The following is a 12047-nucleotide window of genomic DNA, read 5'->3' as shown; positions in this document are numbered from 1 at the left end:
GTATGCAGAGAGGAAACGCGGGGAGGAGAGAGCAGAGACGCTGTCATCCTGTCAGTTTCGAGGTGACAGTGGATCCGTGTATCACCAAGCAGAGGATTGGTGAATATCTGTGTGCAGAGCAAACACTGGCGTGATCAGCTGATCAATCCAGTGTTTGCAAACAACTGGGGACACAGTACTATGTGTCCCCAGTTATGAACAGGAAGTGCTTTACATCACTTCCTGGTTTATTTATGGGTTTTTCAAAGGGAAGATGCACTCTGTATAGAGGCTAGCTCTCCCCCCCCCAACTGTTTTCTATTGGCCGGGACCTGCTAGAGTCTTTCGTGGACGAAATTAACACTGGTGCTTACAGTCTTTTTCGATACTTACAGAAGAAAGGTTGCCTGCGCTCGTAGTATCTGTAGTACAGCTCAGTTTTCCATGTAAATCAGTTAGATCCAGTGTATTGCTATTTTTCAGAAAAAGGTTGTATGTTTTTTGGACATCATCATAGTTCCCAGGAGCTAATGAGCCATCACAAATAAGCCCAAGCTTATCTTTGACCAAATGTTTCCACATTAACAGCACGTCACTAAGGGAAGCTGTAAATTCTTTCCCATTCTAAAATTGGGGAAAAAAAAAAAAAGGAATTAATACAAGCACAATAGCTGATCTAGAAATAGAGTGAAAAAATAATCACTCAAAAGAACAAACACTTTTTGTATTTATTTTGTTATATGCATTTATGAAGTATGAAGGTTTAATGCCAAAGGCCTCATTCACACGAGAAACGGCCGGCACATACAGCTCCGTGCACGGCCGTATAGGGCAGCTCCCGGGAAAGACAGGTGCTGTGATTAGTACGCAGCCCGTCCTTCTCTATGGGAATACGCAGCCGTAGGCCGCCCTACACTCACCTCAAGTGCAGGTCCATACGGGTGTCCCGGCTCGGACGCAGACAGGATCCATCCCATCAGCGTACGAGTACGGACGCACCGAAGTGCAGGGTGGGTGAGCGTAGGGCGGCGTACGGCTGTGTAGTCCCATAGAGAAGGACAGGGGCTGCGTAATCACATGCAGTACCGGTCCTTCCCGGGAGCTGCCCTATACGGCCGTGCATGCAGCACAGAGTTGTACGTGCCGGCTGTTTCGTGTGAATGAGGCCAAATACTTGTACAGGCCTTCTTCTGATCTACACAGTTTCTCCAGATCACAGAACCAGGAAGGGGTTACCACCATTCATTGATGTTAAAAGCTCTCTAAAACAACTCGAAAATTGTATGGAGCTTGAAAACATACTAGACTTGACAGCACTGTGCAATGTAATACAGGTAATAGAACATGTCTGTCTCACAAAGTATACACTTCCAGTGTCAAGTCTGCATCAGCTATGCAGTGGATTTTGGAAAGATAGCAAACATTTTAGACTTTTATATTCAGTATCTCAAATTATGAGAACATATATCACAATTCACATTGTTTTAAAGCCATGAAACTAATTAAAATGTCTAATATACATACACAAAAAAAAAAAAAGTTGGGAAGTCATTTTCAGTTTCAGGCTGACAAATTTTGCTGCAGGAGGTGTGATGCGGCGCTGTTCATTTCAATGGATTCCCAAATGCACCTCCCGTCACAGTGTAATCGCCTGCACTAGAATGTGTGGTACTTAGCTTGAAAACATACTAGACTTGACAGCACTGTGCAATGTAATACAGGTAATAGAACATGTCTGCCTCACAAAGTATACACTTCCAGTCAAGTCTGCATCAGCTATGCAGGGGATTTTGGAAAGATAGCAAACATTTTAGACTTTTATATTCAGTATCTCAAATTATGAGAACATATATCACAATTCACATTGTTTTAAAGCCATGAAACTAATTAAAATGTCTAATATACATACACAAAAAAAAAAAAAGTTGGGAAGTCATTTTCAGTTTCAGGCTGACAAATTTTGCTGCAGGAGGTGTGATGCGGCGCTGTTCATTTCAATGGATTCCCAAATGCACCTCCCGTCACAGTGTAATCGCCTGCACTAGAATGTGTGGTACTGCAATGCCCTGCGTTCCAGTGCAGTGCGATTTCAAAAAATGTGCATACCATTTTATTCTGAAGTAAAACTTCATGTCTGCAACTTTGCATTTGGTTATTTATTTTTTTTCCAATTGAAATTAATATTTGGCTAACTAATCGATTATAAAATAATTGTTAGCTGCAGCCCTAACCCAGAAAGGCACTGCAATAGGTACCGATAAAGCCGTGAACATACCCACTGGGCCATAGATTACCATGGCATACCTTTTTCCAACCTTCCCCCTTTTCAGCCTCATGCTTTGCTTACCTTTTTGTTCACTTCAGCCACTGCTAACTGCAAGATGAGCAGCATGTCATCTGCACTGCATATGGTGGTCCTCTCACTTTCACACAGAAGGGACCACTGCTGTCTGAAGCATTTTATCAAATCTAACACACTCTTCTGATAAGCCATCACAATCTAGAAAGAAGTGCAGAGTACAGATTAGCCAACACAAACAACAAAAGTAGAAAAATATATCTTTCAATTATCCAAAACTTTCTTATACAGTAGTTGCCAGTCTGATTGGTGCTACAGTTAGCAGAGACAAAAAAAACCTACATGCTTCAAAAAGTACACCTTCCCATCGAACATGTGAGCAGCTCTGAATTCTGGCTCTGCTCTTCAATGTGCATCGTTCAAACCATTTCGGGGACCGCGTGGCACGAAACCGCGCAGCCCCCAATATAGTTCAAGCACCATAATCCGGCGGATTCCACGCGTTCGGGGCTATGTAATAACCGCACACAAGCTGCATCAGCGCTGATTGAAAAACAGCGTTTTCGTTCCGCACAGAAAACCATGCAGGAACCGCAAACGCTATGTGTGAATGCAGCCTCAGAGAACTCCAAAAATGTGTTTTTGCTTTGGATAGAGTGAGGAACGGCTTTAACCCGTTAGGTTTTTACTGCTGTGTGCGTGTTGGGTGAGGAGGGCAAATAGAGAGTGAATCTCACCTGGAATAAAAAAAATGAGGGTAAACCGAAAATATTTTCATTGGCCCCAGGCCAAGAATAGAGGGCAACTTTGACGCAGCTGCTCGCAACCTTTTTACCAATAGAGAAACCCTTGAAATAACTTTAGGTCTCGAGGAATATGGGTGTAACGGGACACATGGTCTCAAAGGTAAATTTAGCCTTTGTTCCAACATATTCATAACAGTCACATCGATTTGGTAATTTCCTCCCAGTTGTATTAGATGTTACAGCCACTGAATCTCTGAACTTACAAAGTTTAAGAAGAAGGAGAACTATGGGGTTAAGGCTTTTCCCCATAGTTCTCCTTAGGGTAACGGGAGGACACAAACTAGCATCCTCCCATCACCCTAAGCTCAGTATACCGCAAGCTACAGCTCGCGGTATACTGAGATGCCGCAGCTGAAGCGGATCCCGACAATTATGTCTGGATCCGCCCAGCTGCGTGAGTGACAGCTGGCTCTGCCTATCTAGAGGCAGAGCCAGCTGTACACGCCCCTTCTCCCGTCCGATCCACCAGTCAGCGCTGGCGGATGGGAGCGGGGAATCGAGCTCCTCCCGTCACGGCAGAGAGCTGCGAACGCCGGTATCTGTTCGCTCACTTCTTGATCTACTGAGCCGACCTGTGACAGTCTCATTGTCACAGGTCGGCTAGAACTATGAGGTGAGTGAAAAGCACTCCTCATAGTTCCCTTTAAGGGCTCCTACAGTTGGGCATACACGCTTGCAAAAAGACCCCATACTAGAAGAAACAGGAGCTGTGTGTAATTGCGCGCAGCAGCCTGTTCTTCTCTACATGGCTGCACACAATTACATGCAGGACTTGGACACAGGTAGTGTGCAGACTCCTGAGACAGGTTACAGCGTGTAATTGCATGCAGCCGCATCCTCCCATAGGGTAGTACAGGCTGCTGCATGCAATTACATGCAGCACCTGTCCCTTCCAGGATTGGGTCTCATAGTGAATCAGCACTAAAGCTGGCCATTCACCTTACAATTATCTGCAGATTTTCTGTGGTCAGATGGAAAAGGTGCAACAGATTCCTCCGTCTACACTTAACTTTGTGGATGGAATAATCTCCACCTGGGCCAATCTGTTGCTCTTTTGCCATCTGACCACAGAAAATCTGCAGATAATTGTAAGGTGTATGGGCACCTTTAGTTTCCATTTACACACATCACCCACCCCCACATGGTGTGCACACTTGTGCACATTTTTACATGCATTGGCACAGACAAAAAATTTATTGAGCAGATCAAAATGCATTGCTGTGAATGAGGAAACATGCACACAAACAGAAATGTGCACAACACTTGTGTCACACATTTTAACGCACTTCCATTAGAGTCTATGCAGCCAAACGTGCTGTAAGCTGCCCAAAAGGAGCTCATGTACCTTTTCCAGCATTCTGCGTTTTCCAGCATGCAATAAAACTCTCAGGTGTGAATAGAAATGAATGGGATTTCTTGTCTTAGGAGCGTTGGCACACTTAACTTTGAGCATCAAAACACACAGGTGTGAACAAGGACTTCAAGCCAACTTGATTCAAACAAACCCCTTTTTTTTTTTTTTAAGTGTATTTTGCATACTCAGAGACAAACTATATTTCATATAAAAAAAAAACCACACATACAAAAACAAAAGATAACATGACTAATTTGATAAGGTGCAATTACAAATCAAGCTGGCCATACATCAGAAGAATTTTATTCAAACAAAATTTGTTTCCAGGACATTTGTTCAATTTGCTAGAAAGGTAATAGGGTCAACTCAAAACATTTTTTTCAACCATGTAATGAAAAACAATGTGAAGGAGCGGGATGGAGAATTTGAACAAAACTGTAACAGGGATTGTGGTTTTCATTAGAGAAACTCTACTCATTCCAAAATCATAATTTTAAAATACAATTTTCAAATAACATGTCATTCTCTGATGGTGTGTTGGAGATTTATGATATGAACTTTTGTATAAACCGTTACCAGTGTATGGTCAGTGTACAGGGTTGAACGGGAGCAGTTCAGCGTTGCACCCTAAGGACACAAAGCTAGGACAGACTATAAGAAGCAGGGACAGATGACATATAATAGTAAGTGCACGGAGAATTACAATAACGATAAAAGCGGTGATAGCAGGCAGCTCTCAGTAAACGAACGTGCAGGTATACAGCCTTCTATCCTGGACACTTACTATACCAGCTGGCCGTTGCACTTCCGAACACAACCGCCGCAGTTCGCCTCTCCACTTTATGTTTTGAACAGTTTAAATGCTGATCACGTGACCCGCTCTGCAGTCAATCAGTGGGCTCGACCTAACACCCGGAAGTAGAAGCCTTTGGTGACGTCACTGAGGACAGAGCTACGAATCTGCTGGCGGGAGCGGTATGTATATAGTGTGTGACAGCGATGGCCTTAGAAAGAGGTGGTGAAGTTAATTGTATGCCCGTGTTCCTGTGACTGGCTGCTGTGCACTGTATTCCTGTGGTATGGGAGTTTTACATAGACTGATGTGAACACTTTATGTGTCAAAACTGGAGCAGTTGCCCATGGCAACTGATCAGCATCTATCCTTCATTTTCAAAGCTAAACTGAAGAATGATTGATTACCATGGGCAACTGCTCCAGAGTCTCTACTCCAGTTTCCCCCCTTGAAATTGAAGCTGTCATGGGAGGTAAATAGCGGAGGCCATTGCAGACTGTAGCCGGTCATACGCCAGTAGAATTGAATCTGAAAATGTGTGTGTTCGGAACGTTTGTACTCTTAGTCTAAGGCCCCATTCACACTAAGTGACATACCTTTTGCAGCGGATCAGTGCGGCTGGGATAGCGCGACTTTTGGGGCGACGGTAGCGCGACCTTCACCGTCAGGCTCCATTAAAAAATAGAAAAGTCGCGCAAAATCCGCCGAAAAAAGGGTCCTGCTGGAGTGATGAGCGACATGGAGCTAAGACAGCTTCATTGAATAGCATTGGTCGTCGACTTCTCGTGATATTGTGCTGCAAAAATGCGCGATATCGCAACGGAAATCGCTTAGTGTGAATGGGGCCTAATGGTTAGTGGGGTCTATGACAACCTATGCTGTTTATGGAATCTTAAAGTAGTATTACATTCTCAAACTTTTTTCAACAATGAACCCAAACTGTCCTCTCCACTCCTCTTCAAAGCCTCCTGCTTTCTAGTTCTCTGGTCACCTCCTTCCACGCTCGCCTCCAGGATGTCTCCCATCCTCTGGAGCTCCCTACCCCAATCTGTCCCCTTATCTCTTACTCTGTCTACCTCTAGGCCTGGTTCACACTGAGTCTATTGTCACAGCCGAGTCAGCCTGACCAAAAGCTTCACCGAAAATAAAATCCCATTCATTCATATGGCCCCTGTGCACATCTCTAATTTTGGTAAAACAATGTACTCATTGATCTGTCTGAACGTTGAAAGAAGAACTCCTGGGGAATGTTTTATTAACCCTTGCAGTGGGGCTACCCCCACACTCCAAGGGTTAAGCGCTCATTTGTGTCTAGGTTCAAAAAAAAAGTTATATTTACCCAAGTCCTGAGCTAGCTTCTTCCCAGTCCTTCAAGTGTCTGCTCCCTCTCCTCGGCAGTCTAAGGCCCCGTAAATCATGGTGTTCAGTGTGTTTACACCGTGTATAGATGTGAGGACACCGAGGAAGATTTCAATGCTGCTGTGTAGGAGGAGACAGGTGGCTGGCTCGGAGCTTCGGGTGCATATATCTTTGTTATTTTTGCCCCAAGACACAAACGAGCACTTAACCCTTGCAGTGCAGGGGTTAAGCAAAAAAATACCTGGAGTTCTTCTTGAAGTAAATGTAATAGATTTAATTAGAGGCAGCATCAGAATGGGGGTGGAGGTTGCAGAAATAAAAAAAAAACTAAAACCTTTTACCTCTGTGATGTTAGCACAGCAAAGAGTATATTGTTCGTGCTGGAGCAAAGTAACAGTTTTGTGCTTGTAAACGAATTGCAGTTAACGTTACTTTACATGTTCAGTTCAGGTAAAACAGAAGACAATTTCAGAGGATGAAACAAGATACAACCAGACATTCCACATACACAGTGGACTGTGAAGACTATGTGCATGTGGTGGAGTTTAATCCCTTTGACTCTGGAAGCCCAGGATCATTGATTGCCTATGGTGGAAACGATTATGTAGCTATTGCTTCTTGTAGGTTTCAGGTAAGTGCACTGCCATATTATCTATTGAATTATATGGCAAAATGTACGAACTAGCTCTTAAATCTTCCAAAATGCTGTCTTGTGATTCCGTTTTGATAAATTCATAATTTCCCCTTCTACAGTAAGAACTTATAGGTAGTATAGTATACTGTATTTTTCTTTTCCCATTCTCCTCGGTGCCGATACCGAGTATTTGGGCGAGTACTCATAATCGTCCAAATGCTCTGATACCGATAGAGGGAGATCTCTGAATGGTATTCTGATGACCGCTATTATTTTACAGGGGACACTTTTGATATAAGTTAATGGTCGATAAAGCAACCATTAGGTTATAGGAGAAGGGAGCCAAGCCACTGATGTAGGGCTTACTGAGCTACAAACAGCTGGCCAGCTGGAAACAGTTGTGTTACTCTGTTACCCATCCCCTAGACAAAACAAGCATTCAATCCTTTTTTTGGGAGGGGAAACGCCTTTTTATTATTATTTTACTCTCTTTAGTTGGGTTTTACAATTCTTAGACAGTCCAGTTTTAGGGCAATTTCCTGTCAAAAAGTAAATTTTCAGGGTACAGTTTAGGCCCAATTAACATTTGGATTTCGACCCACCTGTTGAGAACCAAGGCCCTAGAAGATAACAGATGTTTACTTTTTGACTTCTGATCCAGTGTGGGGGTAGGGTTTCGTGTTTGCTGTATGTTTCTGCTATTACCGTGAAAGTGACACTAAACTCAGGTGTTAAATCTTAAAAATACATTCAAGGACCTCAACTATTGACAACACTGTATCTTATTTGTGTATCACTCAGCTGTAGATCTTTAAATCATCTCTGCAGGCCCCTTTTACACCATGTCCGGACCAGATCTGCACGCGTTTCTGCAATCGTGGTGCGTTTGTGACGGGTTCCAGTGTGTGTTTTTTAGGGGGTAATGTCATTAGGCAAATTAAGCTCTTCCTGCTCCATTTCATAGCTTCTGTTGCATTCCGGTGCAGTGCATTTGTGACACGTTTGTGGTGCGTTCCAGTGCAGGAAAAATGTGACATGCAGCTTTTTTTTTTCCTGCTCTGGAAGGACTGGGCTAGTGTGAACAGAGCCCAAACATCACATACAAATGCATTTTTGGTGCAGAAGAAAAATGTAGTGTACCGCATCTGATCTGGACGTGGTCCGAATGGGTCCTGAATTGGTGCTGATTCTGTCCTTTCTTCTATTGTTCCCCATGGTCCTTGTGTGTGTTGTAAAGTAGCCACCGCTCCAAGCTCACTTTCATGATGGACTACAATCTCAATACAAATTAGTAAACTAATGTGAGATTGTATTCCATCATGGGAGCGGGCTTGGACATTTAAGATGAAACTGAGATTGTGGAAAATTTGCATGTATTTGTGCAGTTGGCCACACAATGTTTACAGCTTGCTATTTTGTGACTCAAGAATTGTTATTGACATTGGTAGCTCAGTGAATTGTACAAGTGCAGCCTGGACCATAAATGTGTGTACTTTGTTCTCATTGGAACTAATAAAATACCATTCAAAAATGCAATCACTATGAACACAGTGCAGCCAATACACTACAAATTGTCTGGTCAGAAAAACAAAGTGGCACCCTATGAATCTCAACAAGTTTTGGTTCTGTAAACTATGGATTGTATTGTAAAAGATGAAATGGCGGATTCTGTTGGATTATGGTAAGAGCTATATTTATTTCTCTATAATCCATTTTAATCACATCCCTGCCAGGCGTATTTAATGGCTAATCAACAGCACTGACTGGACATTGGCTTTAACCCTTTCACTGCCACCAATGTATGTCATATGTCGCTGGCAGCAGACCCCTTTATACAGACTCCCGACAGCCAGAGCTGCCGGGGACTTTGTTTTTATGTGTAAAGCCGACTGTTGGCTCTACACTAGAAGCAATTCTGTCGCCTTAATTGCTGCCAGATCACGTCCAGGGGACGGTGAGGTGCTATAAGCCCCCCTATGTGATAGCACAAAAGTAAAGTAAACAGTAAAAAAGTTTTAATAAAATACATTTTAAAGGCCCTCACGTATTAACATAAACATGCGTCAGGTGCGCCTACGTAGGAAAACGACGGTCGCTGTGTGCACCAGAATGAGAGCAGTAATTTTAGGGTCAATATTCACAGATATTTCTAAACTGGTGACCTGTATGGGCTTTTAAAATGTTGCCTATGGACAATTTGGGGTACCGTATTTTTGTCGCCGTTTCACGGACACATGCAATTTTTAACCACGGCATGTTGGGTATCTGTTTACTCATTGTAACCTCAACTTTTATATTTTACCAAAACATTGGATAATATTAGGGATATACCGATACTAGTATTGGTGCTGATACTAGTATCGGTATTGGTGCTGATACTGGGCATTTTCATGAGTGCTTGTACTCGTGAAAATGCCCTGATACCAAAGGCCAATATCGGCACTTTAAATCTGTTATCAGGAGCGGCTGCCTGAGGTTCCGCGCTTCCTAGGGGCTTCAGGCAGCTTGCTGGGGACTTCAGGCAGCCTGCTGGAGAGCTTGAGGTGGCTGTCTTTTACAGAGCTGGTCCTGCCCCACATCTCACGGAGCGCCCTGTTGAGGCGGACACACCGCACGGAGCGCCCTGTTGAGGCGGACACACCGCACGGAGCGCCCTGTTGAGGCGGACACACCGCACGGAGCGCCCTGTTGAGGCGGACACACCGCACGGAGCGCCCTGTTGAGGCGGACACACCGCACGGAGCGCCCTGTTGAGGCGGACACACCGCACGGAGCGCCCTGGTGAGACCCGGCACATGCTCCTTAGACCTCGCACAGCCCTGGTGAGACCCCTCACACCCTCCTGAGATGCTGCACAGCCCTGGTGAGCAACACAGAGTATGTAGCTTCATGATATTCTGAATTTCTGTATAATGTATTGCTGGTATTTGTAGTCCTCTATAGCTGATAGTGTTTTGCATTGCTGTATAATGGATTGCTGGGATTTGTAGTCCTCTATAGCTGGTGAAATTATGCATTTGTAGTCCCTCTACAGCTTCGAGTCAGTGGCAGAACTACTAGGGTCACAGCGGTTGAAGCTGTAACTGGGCCTTGGTGCTCCACCACTGTCCTAAAATCATCAGTCTTTGCGTTCAGAAAATATATAATGCCTGGGGGTTTTAAGTACTTTTCAGGCCTAAAATATGGATTATAACATGTGTGCGGAAAAAGGCCTTGGCAGGAAAAGGGTTAAATTAACAGTTCTGTCTTATTATAATCTCGTCCTCCAGCTCAAGTTCAATGCAGAATCTTAAGTGGTTCTTACTGCTTTCCCCACCATGGACACTGAAGCCCAGTACTGAGCTTTTGTGGATACACTTTCATTATGTGTCTAACAAGAACTACAGCAGACACATCGGGTTCAATTTTTTCTAGCTCCATTAAATGGCTTGTGACAGCCATTCCAAGGGGGAAGGGAACATTAGACAGACATGGGGTGAGGGAGGTTGAAGTTCAGGCTAAGCAGGTGACCTTTCGCAAAGGTAACATGAGATGTTGGCCTTGACCCCAAGTTGTTACAAGATAGAGTAGTAAAAGGTGTATTAAGCCAAAAGAACTTGTCTGAAATGACATATCAGTTAGAAAAATTCAATTGGAATGCAACACAATCTTCTGGTTATCTTTTAATATGACAGGCATTGTATGTGCTAGTGAAATCTCTTGTAAATTTATAAAAAGTTATATATCTGGGACCTATTAAAAAGTCAATATAATATAGGACTTTGTGTAACTGCATTGGTTATTGTGAAGTCCCAGAGCCAAGTAGAGCAAGGAGTTTCCAGAGTCTTTAACTCCTTATTCTAAAGCAGCATCAAAACTGGACCTGTGGCATGATGCTCAGATGATCATTATGAAGATAAAAATAATGCAAAAATGTCATATTTGAGGATGTGACTTTCACAAAACATTCGCTGATGGAGAACCAATCACTATATTTTTAGACCAGTGGCTCTCAACTTGTGTAAACTCAGGACCCACATCTGTCTTCTTTCATTAAGTTGCATCCCAAGTGGCACAGTACTAGAAGGCATGTTCCTTGCGGGAGTGCCATTGAAAAGAATAGCAACACACCCTCTGCACCAGAATACGTGGTATTTGCGATTGCATGTTACAGTGCATTCATCACACAAGACTGCGATTTAATGCACTGTAGTAGTGTGAACGGGCCCTCAAACACACACACATCATTTTATTTTATTTTGAGAACCACCCAGTCTCCCTGCCTTACGAGAACTGGAGTGGATCCTCAGCCTGGGGTCCACTGTGGGCTGCTGCGGTGTGATGGAGCTCCATCCATGTGTGCATTGCTTCGACAACTCCCTTGCGTGACCTGTAGAGGTACCGAGAGACAGAATGTGACGTCACTCTGGTCCAGGCACCTCTAAAGGGCACAAAAGGGAGCTGTAAGCAATGCACGTATGGATGAAGCTCCCTCGCAGCCATACTGACACTTGGCCCTGGGCAGTATATTTTGAACTGATGGCCGTGCCACACCACAACATACCACCCTAGTGGTGTGCTGACAAATCATTCATTATCTTCAACTTTCTACTTTGCAGAAAATATCACAGCCCCTTAGTTTAAAAAAAGCGATATGCACCTAAGACTTAAAGTAGAAAACCCTCCAAAGTGAGGAATGTTCACAGGGGTCAGCCGGTCTACCAGAACTAGTGCCCCTATCAAGATTTCCCATCTATTCCTGTTCTGGTGACAACCCAAAATGTCGATTTTTTTTTTTTTTTTTTTTCTTTTTTTTTTTAGTGATATTAGTCACCAACATAAAT

General features: G+C 43.6%; 2 protein-coding genes across 2 annotated transcripts in view; one reads left to right on the top strand and one right to left on the bottom strand.

Annotated features, from left to right (window-relative positions):
- Positions 1-336: 336 nt before the first annotated feature.
- Positions 337-2653, bottom strand: PARPBP (PARP1 binding protein). The gene is made up of 3 exons (XM_018556623.1): positions 2621-2653; positions 2327-2479; positions 337-603 (listed from the first exon to the last, which is right to left on the bottom strand). Exons 1-3 carry the CDS (start codon positions 2651-2653, stop codon positions 337-339), a joined length of 453 nt encoding a protein of 150 aa, XP_018412125.1.
- A 2744-nt stretch (positions 2654-5397) lies between these two features.
- NUP37 (nucleoporin 37) overlaps positions 5398-12047 on the top strand; it is a 24529-nt gene continuing 17879 nt past the window's right edge. The window contains exons 1-2 of the mRNA XM_018556642.1: positions 5398-5413; positions 7036-7221. Of these exons, the coding sequence (XP_018412144.1) occupies positions 7066-7221 (156 nt within the window). The 5' untranslated portion in view covers positions 5398-5413; positions 7036-7065. The remainder of the gene's footprint in view (positions 5414-7035; positions 7222-12047) is intronic.

This window comes from Nanorana parkeri, unplaced genomic scaffold (genome assembly GCF_000935625.1).
Source record: "Nanorana parkeri isolate BGI_ZX_2015 unplaced genomic scaffold, ASM93562v1 scaffold244, whole genome shotgun sequence".
NCBI classification, from domain to species: domain Eukaryota; kingdom Metazoa; phylum Chordata; class Amphibia; order Anura; family Dicroglossidae; genus Nanorana; species Nanorana parkeri.
This window is presented reverse-complemented; position numbering and strand designations above follow the sequence as displayed.

Coding starts and splice junctions, on each gene's coding strand:
- PARPBP (XM_018556623.1), bottom strand. CDS start 2,653: ATGTTCGATGGGAAGGTGTACTTTTTGAAGCAT. Junction 2,480..2,620: donor AGGTGTACTTTTTGAAGCAT/GTAGGTTTTTTT, acceptor ACTTCTTTCTAG/ATTGTGATGGCTTATCAGAA. Junction 604..2,326: donor TGGCTGAAGTGAACAAAAAG/GTAAGCAAAGCA, acceptor CCCCAATTTTAG/AATGGGAAAGAATTTACAGC.